The sequence below is a fragment of the Lutjanus erythropterus genome, chromosome 3 (genome assembly GCF_056507025.1).
Source record: "Lutjanus erythropterus isolate fLutEry1 chromosome 3, fLutEry1.hap2, whole genome shotgun sequence".
In the NCBI taxonomy this organism is placed as follows: Eukaryota; Metazoa; Chordata; class Actinopteri; order Lutjaniformes; family Lutjanidae; genus Lutjanus; species Lutjanus erythropterus.
Genome location: NC_139319.1, coordinates 30,757,818 through 30,775,513, shown reverse-complemented (window position 1 = coordinate 30,775,513; position 17,696 = coordinate 30,757,818). Strand labels below are relative to the sequence as shown.

General features: G+C 38.7%; 2 protein-coding genes across 3 annotated transcripts; one reads left to right on the top strand and one right to left on the bottom strand.

The window, feature by feature from the left end:
- Positions 1 to 6,419: 6,419 nt before the first annotated feature.
- cbx8b (chromobox homolog 8b) lies at positions 6,420 to 10,219 on the top strand. The gene is made up of 5 exons (XM_084715797.1): positions 6,420 to 6,596; positions 6,727 to 6,770; positions 7,002 to 7,067; positions 7,199 to 7,265; positions 8,590 to 10,219. The coding sequence occupies exons 1-5, from the start codon at positions 6,528 to 6,530 to the stop codon at positions 9,460 to 9,462; spliced, it is 1,119 nt and encodes a 372-aa protein (XP_084571923.1). The 5' UTR covers positions 6,420 to 6,527; the 3' UTR covers positions 9,463 to 10,219.
- Positions 10,220 to 12,452: 2,233 nt separating this feature from the next.
- On the bottom strand, positions 12,453 to 17,148 carry c3h17orf67 (chromosome 3 C17orf67 homolog). Of its 2 annotated transcripts, none has more exons than XM_084713548.1 (4): positions 17,018 to 17,148; positions 15,458 to 15,558; positions 13,698 to 13,831; positions 12,453 to 12,728 (listed from the first exon to the last, which is right to left on the bottom strand). In XM_084713548.1, exons 1-3 carry the CDS (start codon positions 17,070 to 17,072, stop codon positions 13,715 to 13,717), a joined length of 273 nt encoding a protein of 90 aa, XP_084569674.1. In that variant the 5' UTR covers positions 17,073 to 17,148; the 3' UTR covers positions 12,453 to 12,728; positions 13,698 to 13,714. The 2 variants fall into 2 exon arrangements, with proteins under 2 accessions (XP_084569674.1, XP_084569680.1); XM_084713554.1 differs by having other exon boundaries at positions 13,710 to 13,831.
- Between the last annotated feature and the right edge of the window lie 548 nt (positions 17,149 to 17,696).

The window sequence follows — 17,696 nt, the reverse complement described above, 5'->3', positions numbered from 1 at the left end:
CAGGGGTAATGGGATTACATTGAGGTTTGCTTTTATTTAAAATATATTGGGTTTATATGACATATTTTTCAGTGTTACTATTGCCCCTATTGACTCTTTCAATTACCCCACATAGGGGGCAGATGTAACCCTGTCTCATTAAATTTAATATCATAGTCTTGCTCTTGTTAATGAAATATATTAATTTTATTATTAACTAGTTGACATATTTATATAAAGTGACCATTGTACTTGAAACAATCCATGAATAAGGAAAATGAAAAAATGGAAAAAATGTTACAATTGACCCTGGTCTCCCCTACAGGTCTGTGTTATATGAAATATAAACGTTATGAAAACCTGAAAGCCGCTGAGATTATTAGGTAATAATTGTTCTTAACTGTTGTTCATTAAATCAGGTGCCTACAAAAATCTATCCACGGTTGCTTTATGGTTTCACTAACACTTAACACGTGTCTTTAAAGAGGATATGAGTCGTTTATGGCTCATAATTCTGACCTGAACAGCTGTTCACGTCAGATGTTTCTTAAATAAATCCTCCTGACGTGCTGAGAGGAGACACAGCGGGAGGCGACCGATTTCTCTGCTTGACCTGCGCGTTAAGCTTAAATAACCGAACGGAGGCTTTTATTTCCATGTTTCCACGGTTTCCTATTTCTTACATTCCAGCCGTAAAGAGACAGACAGTTGCTGATCCTCTGAATAACTGGAGGGAGGGCGCATTAAAAAAAAAAAAAGAAAAAAAAAAGATGTGCAGCAGAGGAGCTCTGTCTTCATAAACCTCTCGAAACATTGCTCCTGTTTCATCTTACAACGCAACGCCTGGTGTGTTCAATGACGGCGGATGACTGATATCCGCCTTCCCCGACGCTGGAAACACATGACTTGCGTTGTAATTCGACAACTACAGAGACGGCAGCTCTCGACCATTTCCTCGGTTTGCAGCCCGCCAATAAAACTGCTTTCTGTGCGCGTTAATGCGAGCAACGACAGAGAAAATGGCTGTCCTCTCGTTCAGCACTTTCTTCTTCTCCTCTCGTGTCTCGGTGAAACGCTTCGCAGCTGCTGCAGCCGACGAATAATTGCAACAACGTTTCAGTAAAGAAGCTGCGGCGGGAAATTCCCCGCAGGAATTAAAACCGCATCATTTTCTCTAAGTATCGTATGGCTTGTTTGTTCCTGCGTAGGCAAGAAACTGTAAAACCGAACGCTTTGGCTGTGTCGTTATCCGATAAATAAACCCAGAACAATATAAAATGGTGAAATAAGTCGGCTTGTTTATCATCCAACCATCTTTTCCTGTTCCTCATATTTGCCAGCTCATGCTGAATATGTGCACGCATGACTGAGTTAGGCCTGTAAATACTCTCTGACAGACCGGCTTGTACACGATAAACACTACAGGTGTAGTGTGCCATTCATTTTTCAAAACCATTGATATATTCAGGTAATATACTTTTGAAAGGGGCATTAAATTCTCAGCCAAATGTGTTTTTCACACACTCCTCCTCAGTAGGCCTACTGTTTAATTCCACGTCCAGAGGTGCACAGAAATACAAAGTGCACGCATTGCATACAGATTTCGAAATAAAGTCACGCCGGTTGAATAAGGGCGGAGGTTTAAATGTAAGATTTGCAACACGCACAGTCTGTTACATGTCCTTTATTTAATTATGAGTGTTGCTCCAGTAGCCTGCAGTCATTTTAACTGTCAGGACCTGAACACAGAACAGCCTATACTTCTGCTCCTGAATAAGTACAGGTGCAAAAAGTAACTTAAATGTTGAACTCAACTGTTAAAACCGCTGAGTTTACAGCTCTTTGATTTTGTGAGATTTAATTCGTTTTGTAAAAGGAAAAAAAAACATCTTGGGGTCTCTGTCACAAAACCGCCATATAGGTCCACTATGAGAGTGACACAGACTTATTCATCAATTTACCACAATGACTACACAACTCTGGAAAAAGTTGACAGGTTCTCTCTATATTTTCAGTCTCGTTAATGACTGTGTAATAAGTTGGTGGGGGGGGGGGCGCATAGTAGACACTCATTCACACTGACTAATCTGCTGGGAAGAGTCGCATCCAGTTTAGTGACAAACGGAGACGGACACATCAATGCTGCCATCAGTCCACGCGTGTCATTCACAACAGTAGGCTACAGAGACAGGTGTTTAGGTTCAACACAGGCCTGTGTGGGCTTTAGCGTAACAAGATTATCCAGTTATGTATGGTGTTTTTGGTGTGTAAATAATTGGAGATTCATGCGCGGTATACGCGCAAGAAAAGCAGTCTGGAGCCCCATGTGTTCATTCGTGTTTGTTCCAGCTATTTAAACCACGTGTGTGCTGCTTTAGGAACAGGTTAAAGCTCACGATTTGTATGTGGAAATCGTTTTTTTTTTCTTGAAGCAGGGTGGTTCAAGAAAAGAAACATGTTTAAAACCAGTCGTGTGGATATGACACAGTAGGGTATGCACAGGTGTTAATGATACTAATTGAGTTACCGTTCCATTTAGCTCAGCGGAGCCTTTCTAGAGCGTCATCACGCGCAATGTCAACACACTGACTCTATTTAACCTGAACCTTAATTAGTGTTATTGGTAACACCTGTGTTTGTACTATTTCATGTCGAAATGGCTGCTGTGGAAACGGTCTATTGCAAATACACCAAAGCTTTATATGCATGACGGTTACCTGTGTGGAATAAATTAACCCTTATAGTAGGATCCCATAGGGACGGTTGCAAAAGAAGACCCCAACGACAAAAGAAATGCCCTTTAATATCAACGGCTCTTGGCTTTTTCATATCAAGAGCTCAGTACGCAATTGTTTTATTATCATCCCATCTCTCACGACAAAAATCTTAATGGAGTCGAAGGATGCTCCACCCACTCTCAATCTTTCTCTTTCGATGTTATTGCATTTTCCACATCAGTGCCATAGTGGTGTGGCAGGGGTTTCCCGTTTTGTGCGCAAACCAAGAACCCGCGTCTTGCCCGGATACAAGCCAACCAATGATGTTTTAACGGCAGCAGCACTGCTGCACTGCAGGCGCGCCGAGACCAATCGCATCCAGAGCAGGAGGTGCGCCCGTCTTCCCTTTCTGTCTATGCTGAGTGTTGTTACAGTGAAAAATACGACAAGAGAGACAGAAAATGAGTATAATCATAAATGACATCATAAAATCATATCATAATGAGACAACCGTCGTCCTTCACTGAGAAATAAATAGCCTACTATTGGCTTCCAAAGGTATTGGTTAATTATTTCTTTCATTTAAAGATTCCGATAGTGTTTACCACGATGTTAATTTCATAGTAAATGAGTATAAAATGTAGGCTGTCTTCCAAAAATCAAATGATAAAATTGGCTTTAGATGGATGCCTTCTCCCTCTCGATGAGCATTCTTCTGCTCCATCTCTGACTGAATTAAATAAGCTGGTTTATTTGGATAACAGGTCCAGTTACTGTGCACTCACAAAACAAATGAACTAATTCCGTGCCTGTGTGGAGACTGTGCTCAGTGTGACTTGTGCTTTGTTAGGCCGCCGCTTTGCTGCCTGCAAACGAATTTATTTTGTATCATATCATCAGCCCAAATGATTTTGGTTTGAAGTGATCTATTTTCTTTAGAAACAAATGAGAGGAAGAGCTGTTTAAATACTAAACCTGGCACCACTGTATTCAGTTCTAAATGAATGCTTTTTGAGAAATTTTAATTATCCCAACACGCACAAGCAATTCATTAATCATTCGCACCTAACGAGCTTATAACGACAAATATTCCGATGCTAAGTGAATCAGACCAGATGAAAAGATGTGAGTGGTCAGTGTAATAAATCACTGACTTTAAACTATTCTTCTATGTCAGCTGTCATGGCCTTTTAAATAGAAGTTTCACGCACGGATCTCTGCGCTCAAATAAATTATTTTCTACAATACATTTCTGGATGAGTCTGTGGCCCGTCGGCCCGGGTTATTTCCCCGTTGATTAATGCCTGTTGTTCTGTATCGTGAAATCACGCAAAGCCGTTCAGTCACCATCTCCAGTTACTGGCTGAAGACTTTATGGTTCGCTGAAAGAACAAATTCATTAGTTCTCTTGAAATGCATGATAACATATTTAATCTTCTTGACAAACGTATGAAGCTGTTTGACGTATAAGCTTTATTGTGGTCCCCTGTGACTAACTAGAATACAGTGTTTCAGAAAACTATGCTGCCTGTTTTTCCCACAGAAAGCAGTTAAGGGGATAAATAATGTTATTCAAATTTCAAATACTGTACATATATTTATAGCCTATATTATTACATTATTTTATGTCAACTGTACAGTGAGCCTCTTGTATTTACATTTGCAAATTTTATTGTCTGTGTAAATTGTCAGCGGACACTGCGCATCGATACTTTAAACCCAATCTGACCCTCGCTTTGGTTTGCACGGAAAAATAATGGCATGAGAAACTCGCTTCATTTAAGCAGAATTTTGTGTTGACATAGTCCACTCTGTTAGCCTTATCGTTGCTTATTAGTTCTTCCGAGAAGTGAGGCTGGGAAAAGTGACTCCACATGACTGAGCAATTTCATGTTCATAAATTAGTTTCCAGTCATCGATTCGGGCTGCATGAATAAATCGTACTATAAGGCTTGGGTATTTTTCATAAATTTTTCCCCTCAGCTGTTTTATAATTATGTAAATAAAACTTAATTCATGAATGGACAGTAAATAGTTTATTATTAACAAAGATGTACCATTCCTATTTTGTAAACTCTATTTTCTAACTATTCAAATTATTAAAATAATAATAATAACTATTATTATTAAATAATGATAATAATAATAATAATAATAATAATAATAATAATAATAATAATAATAATAATTGCTTATTTTACTCATTATTTCCGCCTATTGTCTACATTTACTAAGCCATTCCCCCTTTTTAAAAAAATCCTTTATTTCTTTGAGTAAAAATGTAACCCACCTATCGGGCTGTGAACTGTAGACTGAGCTAAACAGTGATCTGATTCATTTGACACAGCCACGTCATTATGACTCTTTTTTCTTTATCTCTTTAGAGCCAGCATTAAGATCGGAACATGGTATTTTATTCTCTTTTCTTTCACTTTATTTATTGTGTCGGAGTTTAAAAAAAAATATATTTTCCGTCCTGTGTTTTTTTTATGCTGATTGTTACCTGGTTCTCTAATTGCGTTGGCTTATGAATTAAAAACAACAGGTCATATGGAAGCTTATACAGATTATTTGCAGATCATATTGGTTGACTAATTACATTCCCAGAAAAGTACACCGACCTGAAAGCTGTTGATGATTCAGAATTTTCAGAGGCAGACCGCAACTGTTTTTTTTTCTGTTTTATTCATTGTATCAATCGAAGACTGAAGAATTTAATAAAGCACATTAGTCAGACCTTCTCCATAATGCTGATAAATATGAAAAGCGTCCGTTACAGTTTCCATTTGTTTATGGGCATCAGCTGATTTTTTTCTTTTTTCTTCATTTTTGGTCATGCCAAAAGCTTCATTTTTTTGTTACATTTTATAAATCAAAGTCTCATTACGTCTTGTATAATGGTTAATAACCGAAAACACACTGACTGTCATTTCACCCGAGAAAAGATTTGTTTTAAGGTTGACCACTCAATTAACCCACATCTGTCTTACATGGATGTCAGCTCTTATTTAAATGCGGAGATATTTAAGACTACAAAGCGCCATAAATATCGGTATTCGATAAATATATCTTCAAACTTTACCATTAAAATTAAAGCATAGATGGTGTTTGGATGAAATAGCCTAATGCGAATAAACAGTTTTGCGTGACAGAAGTGCAACGATCCTTTGTGCTTGGCCTGAGACAGCAAGGACAACAAAATTAATGCGAGCATGAGATAGCGTAGATTTTGTACGAGTACACACAGACTGACGCAGCTTGTGTGCCAAGAATCTAACAGACCTATAATAACATCTGTCCAGCGAATTAACAACATTAGTTAATAGATACATTGTTGGATAGACTAAACGAAAATGTGGGGTGTCTCGACAGTTTCTCGCGCTGTCGTCCCATAAATCAAACGGCATTGTTATTTCCTTGTTTCTCTTTTTGCTTGACGACACTGCCGCGTGCATATAGCTACACTACTTGTAATACACCACGTGAATTTTTGAATATCACGCATAAACTGCGCGAAATGATTCACTCGCCGCGCGGGGAAAAGAGCCACCATTCCCCCCCTCCCGCCCCGAAAGAAATCACACAGGCGCACGCTCCTCCCCTCACTTAGCAACCCGAGCACGTAGCAACGGCTGGGCCAATGAGCGTTCTTCTAGAGGTTCCACCGACTGCGGTTCCTTAGCAACGCTGTAAAAAATTGCGCTGACGTCCTTCTGTTCTGGAGTATTATGGTCTGTCGGGAATTCAGAGTGGCTGGGACTGGAGAGAAAAATATCTGCTCTGCTAGCGTTAGCGTCCACCGAGCTAACGGTGGGTAGCACTGGAGTAAACATGGAGCTGTCTGCCGTCGGGGAGAGGGTGTTCGCTGCCGAGTCTATCATCAAACGGAGGATAAGGAAGGTAGGCGTGAGATGTAGCGTGTCCCTTATCTCCCAGAGCGTTGAATATAACACATCAACACCGCTCTCTAATACTACTGTTGCCCTGCAAGCTAATGAAGTCATTTCTGTTTGTTTCTGATGGCATGCAGGGTCGCATTGAATACCTTGTGAAATGGAAGGGCTGGTCTCCCAAGTAAGTCCTGCTACATTGTGTCTCCTGCATGTTTTCAGCCCGTGCCTGTGGTGTCTGTGCTGTCTCGGCTGTGGCAGTCGCTAGCTCGCCGAAGCTAGCGACACAGCCGGGAATTAAAACTGAGGTGTATAGCACGATGGAGATTTTAGCTCGCAGGCTAACGCCACGGCTATCCACATAGTGTGTGTCAGCGCCAGCTTCCTCAATCTAACTTCATGTTTGATTTCACAGATACAGCACTTGGGAGCCAGAGGAGAATATTTTGGACTCACGCCTGTTTGCCGCCTTTGAGCAGAGGTAAGATGTCTGGGCTGGCCTTCATGGGCAGAGCCAGAGAATGTGAACATGTCCAATAAATATATGGTGTCCTCGGTGCACTTTGCTCCCGTGACACTCAAAATGGGTGTCTGTCACTGTGTTTTCCACAGGGAGCGTGAAAGGGAACTGTATGGGCCCAAAAAGAGAGGACCAAAACCCAAGACGTTTCTGCTCAAGGTACATTAAGCAGCGTCGCTCAGGCTTTTTTTTTTTTTTTTTATAATGAATTGCATGCCCACGGTTAATGACGCCGCATTGCAACATTTTTCATGTAACATCATTGCATAAATCACGTTTATTCTCATTTCTAAACTGTTTTCTTACGACACTTCTACATTCAATTCGGTCTCATTGTGTTCCACCTAAAACCTTAATGATGCTAATTATGCGTATTTAAAACAGCGCATTGTTAATGAGTGTGTGTTCAGTGTGTATGTTGATATTCTACAGGCGGTTTGGAACACCTTAGAAAACAGTAATTCCTGTTCATAAGATGTTCTCAAAACGACTTTTCCTTAATCTCTTTTAAAAACTTTTTTTTTATTATTTGTTAAGATATCCGCCATTAAATTCAGATGCAAAAATGTTACTGTCCAACGTGAATGAAATCGGTTGAGTAAAGCATCATAGCCTGATGCAGTCAGCAAGTGGTTTCAGCTTTTCAGGACAACGAACCGTGAAAATTGCTTAATGACCGACAGTTTATCTTGAACTAAATACCAGAATCTCTGTCGACAGGGCTGTTGTGAAAAAATGGGCTAGTGGAATTTCTCTAATAAATACAGCGGCCTGACCGGAATAGTTTGCTGTTGCAGTTGTTAGTAGAAACCTTTTATATGTTTGTAACTAACATTTTAAAATGTTAGATACTCGGATTGTAATAGCTGTGCCCAGTGTAAGGCACCAACAGTAATAGAAACAGTCAGTTATTCAGAGAAGACATTTTCACAGCCATCACAGTGGGCACATGTGTAAATAACAAAGTTAATAATGGCTGAATTCTATTTAGCTTTACTTTCAGTGAACTTGAATTGTGCATGCTGTCTCACTGTCATGTAGGGCTGCAACTAAAGATTATTTTCATTGTCGATTAATCTGACGATTATTTTCTCGATTAATCCATTGGTTGTTTGCTCTATAAAATGTAAAAAACATCCGTAAATTTTTATTTTGTCCACAACCCAAAGATAGATAAAGATAGTTTTCTGTCATAGAGGAGTAAAGAAATCAGAAAATATTTACATTCAAGGAGAATTTTGTGAGGTTTTTTTTTTAACACCACAAACTGAAGTTGGCAGTTATGTAATAGTTGATAACTGTACTGTAATCGCTGTCCCACTATGACAAGTTAAAATACCTGCTGTGCAAAAAGGCCTATTAAGTTGCCAGACAAAAAATGTAATCAAATGGCATCAATGTTTTTTTTTTTTGTTTGTTTTTGTAGAATTTTGAATAATAATTTACCTCTGATTTTCTTGTATATTGTCTTACCTTCTGATAGGCTCAGGCTAAAGTTAAAGCTAAGTCCTATGAGTTCAGGAATGAGGCAGTCCGGGGGATGCACATCACCTACCCAACCCCAGAGCCAGTTGTCACCCCCAGGGCCAGAGAGGGCCTGAGAGCCGTCGTTCCCACCATCTTCCCACCAAGTACTGTCAACCGTGGAGAAAGTGTACGTGTACGACCATCAGAACTGTGCGCCCGTGAGCATCAGCAGCCTTCCCTTCAGCAAACCAGTCCAGATGGACTCATCCATGTCCCCAAAAAGAGAGGCCCAAAGCCTAAGCCCCGCTTCAAGGACAGCAGCTATGGCTCTGCGGTCTCTGAGCCTCACAAGAGGAGAGCCGAGGAGCAGGTGAGCCACATCCCTCATAAACTGGCTAAGCTCCAGGGAGGTGAGGAGATGAGACTGGTCAAAGTGTCTCACAGACATCCAGAGAACCACAGTCACAGTCACAAACACCACCATCACCACCACCACCACCATCACCACCACACACACAACCGTGGAATCTCCAGTGGAAGCTCCTATAAGCAGTTCTACTCTGAGCGCAGCCTGCATCCACACAGGACAGACATGGACACACACAGGACTAAGGACGGCTCCAGCTACCTGGCACCTCCACATTTCAAGCACCAGTCCAAAATGAGCCAGAGCCTTAGCCGCCCCACCAAGCTTCCACAGATGGAAAAGCCTTACTTCTTGGACAGGCCGTCCCCAACCAGGCTCGACGTCGACTTGGATGAGGTGACGTGGAGGCCATCTCTCGGCAATGTAGAAAAGGTCCTGGTGACGGACGTGACCACCAACTTCCTGACAGTCACCATCAAGGAGAGCAGCACTTCTAAAGGCTTCTTCAAAGACAAAAGATGATTGCTTGACTGAATTCTTTACGCCACGCTTTGCTTTTTCTGACATGTATTAGGATCATTCTGAATTTAGTGTGATAATTAGGCAAAGCAGTTTTTGTATGTAATGTATAAAACAAATTACATATTGTGCATATGTGTATATATTAAAAAGTTGGACATCTGTTTAATGTATTGACCAAATCAAATGAAGTCCATTTCACATTTTGCATTGGGCAAACATGAATTGAATTGCGTGTTTCCTTTGCAGCAGCTGGCTACTTTCTGTACAGAGCTTGTGAATTTTACTATTTTGCAACTGTAACTAACTATTTTTTCATTCTCATATCTTCCAGCCTGAGCTTCTGTTAGAAAACTAAGAAATGAGGCGAGGCTTAGATATTAAATTCAGTCTGTGGATTGATTATTTCTTTATAATTTGAACCGATTAGACTGAATATACCCAGTTCAATTAAGTAGGGTTAATATTTAAAAAATACTTAAGCACTTTGAATTGAAAAGTATTATGAAATAATCCGTTTGTGTCGTGTTCAAAGACCGAGTGTATCTCGGGAGTTTCTCTAACATTTCTAACTGTAAGATAAATTAATAAATCCAACACGGACACACTATGTGCATATAACTACATTTTTTCCATTAACATAGTATATTTTGCATTTTCATAGAAAACGTTCATGAAGCTTTAATGTAATAAGATCATTTCAGAGTTGATGTCAAATTGCTTTTTAGACGCTTTTCAATAAACCCTTTGAATTTTCTCATTTCGTTTCTGTCGTGTTTTGTCAGTCTTGATTATATCGCCGTCGGCCTTGGTTAGTTTTAAAAATTTGAAGGCAACAGCGCAGAAACACAAATTAGTGAAAAATAATGGCTTTTAACAAAACGTTGCGTGCTAACGCACCATCAAAGTCTTCACGGTTATTTTGTTGTGTCTTACATTTATTTTAATAGCGTAAATTTATGTTATGGGGAAATGAATGAAAAAAAAATATATCCTGAGTGACTTGTGCTATGATTACGGTAGAGTGACGGCCTCAGTCACCTTATTTAGGCAATTCATGTTTTTTATTGCGGGCCTACATTCATCTGTGCTCAAAGTTAGCGTTGCAAAAAAAAAAAGCTCCTGTAGGCCCAGACAGCATGTCGCTAAGGCCACTGACTTGCTCTGAATATTTAATTTTATTGCAGGCCGATGCGTCGGGCATCTCACGTCTGCGTTTTATAGGCCACTTTAAATTTAGTAATTTAAGTAAAATAATAAAAATGTCCAAAACAGAGAGCACTGATTCAGTCTCATAGACCCAACTGCTATATTCTATTTTTTTTTCTTCTTCTTCTTCTTCTTCTTCTTCTTTTTAAGTCCATTTCTGTAATTCCAGAATAAGGGTCCATTTTATGTCGTAGCCTTGGTATATATAGGCCCGTAACGTTAACCAATGCCACATAACACAACATTTATAACCTAAACTTGTTTGCGAATGGGCTTTAATAATAAATTTTCTTGAGTGCGTTAAAATAGCATGTTTTTTTCTCATCGGGTCCTCTATGAATAGACGTGAGTGTGCAGCCTGATGGACCTACTTTTTGCGAGCGCGACACTCTCCTATTTATCCGCGATGTATTATTTGGTGTATCTCTGTGTCATTTTGTGTTGAAAAGAGGTGGGGACATAAAGGTTAACATAAAAAAGATAATGAAACGGTTTTAAACATATGCGATTTTAGGCGATGTGAGGAAATCAGCATGACTTCAAAGTAGAAGGTTATGACGCAAAAATACTTATCATAAAAAGCAAAACACCGACAGCACAGTAACACTCTGCAATCAAATGCACAGCCGAAACACCACGTCAATCACTCACACACCAGTATACAGGACGAAGCACATGTCAAATATCACTGCCCCAAATTATGACAAAATAGAAACTACTGCAGGCACAATGTTAATACCGTCTTTTTCGTTCAGAGGGTTAAAATGACATCAATGTGTTTGAACCCTCTTAAATAGGCCAAGACATATAATCTGTATCGGCTAAAAAGGTGTTAGAAAGTCACTGAACCAAATTTAGAGGCACAAACCTAGCGGGTTAACTGAACATGTAACTTAATATGCACATATATGTAGGCTGAGATTTGAGGCTGGAAATCCTCCCTGATACTGACTAAAATTAGGATCTATAGGGAAATAGGGGAGACCTGGGGCAATTTCCAAATTCATAACTCAGACAATTGTAACACACACCTCAAAGTAATGACATTAGTGCTTTAGTATCTAAAAATGTTTAGATTTGAAATGCTTCAAATTCTTTTAGATGTCAGACATTGATGCATTCAAAGAAAATTTTATTTTTTATTTTGCAAAAGACTGAGCAACTAATCTACTGGTAACTAGATTTTATAATTTGAATTAAGTTCAAGTAATTTCACATTTAAATGTAATTAAATATGTCAATTTTCTAATACTAAAGTATGTCAACACAGACAAACAAGGTGCACAAATTGGGCCATGTGGCTTGCTAGCCAGTCATGATAAAATCTCACATGGTAGCTAGCAATACCTATATTAGCCTAGTTTGTTGTTAATTATTTAACCAATAACCAAGAGATAAAAAATAATGTAAGTTTAAATTCACAGCCATCCACCCATAGAAAAATACTGAACATTCAAAAAGTAACTTTTATACTTCAGAATCATTTATTTATTTATTTATTTATTTATTTATTTTAAACTTCTGCTGATGTAAAATGATCCTTCTCCTTTTCCACAGGCAGAGAGAAAATCTTTCTGAGCATGTGCAGAGTAATTGTCACCTCTCTAGTTTGTCTCTGATTGGAGGAATTGAGTGTGTTACAATTGCTCCCTGTTACAAGTGTCCCCATCTACCCTATATAACAAGAAGAGACTGAAAGTTAAGGTCTGCAGCCTGTAGCCTTCTCCTCCTCCTCTTATAATAATAATAAGAGTAATAATAATAACACAACCATTATTACTCAGTATAGGCACTCATGCATTTTGATTTATTTGTGATTTTCACTATAATTAATATATCTCACTGTGTGATGATACAGAAAGTAAATGCAGAAACTACTGATAATAGTCAACTACACAGCTGTAATACAGTGAGATTATATGCATGACCATTCATTTATTCAGCAGTCTTCACATGGTCATATTTTGAGAAAGAGAGAAAGAGTGTTTCCATCTTTTTTATCCCTCAGGGGTTTTCAAGGTTGTCATTGTTGAGTCCATGCTGCCACTCCTGGTCCTTAACTGTGAAGGGAAAAAAAGGGTAAAGAATAGATCAAACACTGGGAAAATGATCTGTGCATGATCTAAATCTTGCATTCTACTATATTACACATGTTGCACATTTCAGCATCATTCAATTCAATTCAATTCACAATTTGTGGAAACCATTAACATATATAAAGATTAAAGATGAATATAAAGATCTTTATTTACAGTCAATGGTGGAAACAGACCAGACATGTGAGACTTAGTGTGATATGAGACAAATGTGTGATTCTGAATATTTATCAAGGTGGTATGTGAAATGTATTTTTGTATATTGTATATATGTATATTTCCAAGGCTGATATTCACTCCCAGAGGATCACTAATCTTTTACAGTACGTTTTCTTTTTCTACATAAGCAGAAAGCTTAGAAATATGTGTTGATTTTCAAGTGTTCACAGAGCTGATGTGGTTTTATTCGAAACTACCCCAAAGTTTAACTAAACTACTGCAGACATCTGTTAAAACTGAAATATTGTTGATTTTACACCAGCTTGAATTTGAAAGGTTTCAAACCAGATCACTGATGTTAACAGTGTTAAAAATGATATGATATGAGTCTGACTCTGAAACTGTTTTACAGGTTTCTGAGGTTTCCTGCTGTACCAAACAGATATGATAAAATCACAAAAAACAGGAAGAGCAATGACATAGCGGCCATGAGAAATTACCAACACAGAGGTAAGCAATTCAGAATTCAAAAGAGAAAAAGGCTCATCAGGGAATAAAAACATTCAGCTGTAGATGAAGGAGGTGACTTTACTCGGGCCTTCTTCTGTTCTTTTGAAATGTGAAAAAGTGACACTAGTTATGAACTGATAAGAAAATCTAGGCCCTGTGTTGGTGTCTTGCTTGTACTGATTATGTTGTTGTGTACGTGCACAGTGTTGCTTTTGTGCACAGTGTGCGTTTGGGGTTTGAAGAGAAGTTGAGACGTGTGGTGACCTCTGTCATCACCATCATCAGACGGGGTGTCCATAGTTCCTGTCACAGCGAGGAGGGCAGTGTGGGTTCATCCAGTGCTCCAGGTTGGTCTCCTGGGCCCTCTGATCCAGAGCCTGCATGTGGAGCAGATGCTCCTGCATGGGGGGGGGAGTAATGAGGTGAGGTACCAACAGATAGAAAAAAGATTTAAAGAAACATCACAAGAATGCTGATAAATATAGATGTGGTTTGCTGCCTACCTGAATGAACTGTTTAGTCCTCTGCTTTACATGACAAAGTGAAATGACAGAGATGAGTCAAAGAAAACAAAAGGAACCCTCGGACTTGTACAATGATGAAAGGCTGCATTCAAAACACCACACTGCACAAAGGCATGGAAGAGGTGATTTTATAGATACTGCTGCTCATTCAGTTTAATCTTCCTCAGATCAGAATAGTTACTGAGGGAGCTGCACAAGTACAGTGATGATGGCTGAAAGTATATTAGGCCCCACTCTGCAAAATTAAATAAAGTGATGCAGGTAGTGATTGAATAAAGACGGGTTTGTAATATACAGCTCTGAAAAAAATTAAGAGACCACTCTCACAAATGTTTCTTAAATCAGCATCTCTCCATTCCAGTGTGTGCTGGATTTCAACACGAGCCTCCTCTTTAATGAGACACTGATGAGGCGATCACCTAAACCAAATCTTATTTTATAAAGAAGATTATAAAAACCACTGCTGTGATTAAAGATTGAGATTATCCCACCAATATTGATTTCTAAACTCTTCCTAAGTTGAAATATAAGTGTTGTGTTGTTTAAAAATGAATATGAACGTGTTTTCTTTGCATTATTTGAGGACTGAAAACACTGCATCTTTTTTTTGTTATTTTGACCAGTTGTCATATTCTGCCAATAAATGCACTAAATGGCAATATTTTAATTTGAAATTTGAGAGAAATGTTGTCAGCAGTTTATAGAATAAAACAAAAATCTTAATTTTACTCAAACACACACCTGTAAATAGTAAAACCAGAGAAACTGATCATTTTGCAAAGGTCTCTTATTTTTTTCCCAGAGCTGTATTTACCAAAATGTTTTCTTCTACCATTTGAGGGACCAAATAAATAAATAAATAAATAAATAAATAAATAAATAAGAAATTATATGTTGTTAAAACATACTGATAATTCATGTTTTGTACAAACCTATAGAATTCTCCCAGTCACCCTACATATAATTTATAAGCATTATAATAAAGATAAATAATAAATGGTTTATAGCACACTGACAGGTCTATGGCATTTGATCCCTAATTGGTGCACAAACAGATAATGTATGCTTAATGACATGAAGTGATATAATATAGTTGCAATCATTTATAATTATATATCCTTATGTGTTTAAAGTACAATTAAAGCAGATTTAAATCCACCTGTGTTTGATTAATAAATGTGTTAAAACACATTATGAATTCTTTGTGTGTATTGTAAAGCATTCATTAACTGTTAATAGAGAAGTAATGGATGCCTCATATGTGGAATAATTATTGCTGACAAAAACATCGATGAAGTTTAAATGTCTTTACTAATGCTTGCAGCTCCATCACAGTGTGTTGTAATGTATTGTTTATTATGTGATTATAAATGCTGAATAGGAAAGTTAAACAAAGTGTTACCAACACAGCTACAGAACTCAATATAATCAATAGTCAATAGTCAATCTCCACTTTGTTTCTATAATGTATCTGTGCTCTTTGCTCTGACTGAACCTTACCCTCATTGGCTCATCAGGATGGCCGGCCTTCATTGGTCGGTCCTGCCTCTTGCTGCGGAGCAACTGCTTAGCCAAGCTCTCCTTGATGATAGGGTTGGCATCTGAGGGGGAGAGAAAGATAAGAGTTTGACTGCAAGGACATGAAATGTCTATTCTTTTGTCTTGTGACACACACGTCCAATTCTCCTGCTTGTGCTGAAGAGGAAAATAGTCAATAAAGCTGATAAACAGCACACGAGGGAGATAAAGAACGGGATGATTTTGTTCTAGTTTTGTAGATGTTGGCAGTTTTTTTCTGTTTTCACTTTTAATCTTCAGGAGACTCAGGACCGTCTGCTCTGAGTCTAACCTCTGCCTGAGTTATTTTGTTGTGTTTTTTTTCTCTGAACATAACAGCTGTTTTCTTGCTGGCTGGGTATTGACTAATCAGGAGAACGTTCCTCTCACTGGATGCTGTGTTCAGACCCATGAATGAACCACTCACCACTATCTACTGCTGCTGAGCTGTGGCTGACCTGATCTGTTTAGCTAGTCCATGTGAGGCTGTTTATTCGCCAACGCGAGCCCCAGGGGACCTGCTTACACACACACACACACACACACACACACACAAACACACATGCATCCACACACTCTCTCTGTCTCCCTGTCTCTAACCCAGGCCTGTATTGGGAGGTAGGGGACTTGGTGGAAGGTAACAAAGTGCCCATTCATCCTCCTCGCTCCCCAGGGAGCCCGGCCCAGGCAGCACGTGACCTCAGCAGGCAGCCAGGCTGGCTCTCTCCTCCTCCTCTCCTGCCAGTGGGAGCTGCTGTGACTGAACCAGCTCTGTCAACACGAGGCCTGAGCTGCTGCTGCTCCTGCTGCCCAGGCCCTCACAGCGACGTGGCAAAAACACTCCATTCTCATTATGAAACACTGATTTGAAATTTCCAGAGAAAAATGATTTTTACAATTTCATTTTGTGTTCAGAGCAAGAATGCATTGTGGAACAAAACCAACTTTACATGGAAATGCAGTAAAATGTGAATGTAAAAATGTGATTCAGGTGCACAAGAATGGCTGGAAAGATGCATCTAAAAAAATAATGAAATATTCCCTTTCTTTAATCAGCATCCATCTTGCAACAAAAGAAAGATGCACTAAATTTAGAGCTGCAAATAATGATTATTTTCTCAATTAATCGATTAGTTGTTTGGTCCATAAAATAGTGAAAAATGTTGATCAGTGTTGCCCAAAGCCCAAGATCACACCTTCAGATATATTGTCTTACCCACAACTCAGTGATATTCAGTTTACTGTCATTAAAGAGTAAAGAAACCAGTAAATATTCACATTAAAGAAGCTGGAAGCAGAAAATTTTGACTATTTTGGTTTAAAAAAAAAATACTCAAGCAGATGAATCAGTTTTCACAGTAGTGGGTGATTAATTTGATAATTGATTAATCCTTGAAGCTTTAACTGAATTCATGCAAAACTATCCCAAATGAGATCACCATTATTCCTTATCTGACTCATCTGGCCTGCTGCTCTCCTCAGGAACCTCTGAGAGTTTCCTACCTGTGTAGATAGTCAGCAGGACCAGGCAGAGCAAAAACACCACCAGCTTCTTCATCTTCTTCTTCTTCTTCTTCTTCTTCACCTTTCTCCTGTCTGAGCTTCCTCTGCTCTGAGGTCCCAACCAGAGCCCAGAGGGGGTGAAGGGGGAAATACTCCTCCTCCTACTGCACGTCACCCACGTTAACTGTCACACATTTCTGCTCCTGTTACTGTGGAGATATTAGACTATAAATCACCATTAGTTATGATACATTTACTAACAGGAAATATAATTTACACCTCTATATGTTACACTTCTGAAGGTGCATAATAACTGATGAGGAACAATTAAAAACACCTACTGTACATGGGGTCTATTGAAGCAATAGTTGTCCACTAGATGGCGATGCAAACACAGTTATAGAGATAAGGGATGCTTTTGAGGCTATCTATCTATCTATCTATCTATCTATCTATCTATCTATCTATCTATCTAAAAAAAAAAAACACTGTGAAAATACTCCACCACAAATAAAAGTCCTGGATTCAAAATGTTTATTTAAGGCTGTTACAAGGACCTTGTATATGTATTCTGGAGGCTTCTGTGAATAAAAGTGGCATTACATTAAAAAAAATAAAATTATCTACATAAAAACCTCCTCTTTAGTTCTTCCTTTTAACTGGCTAATGTACTGTAACT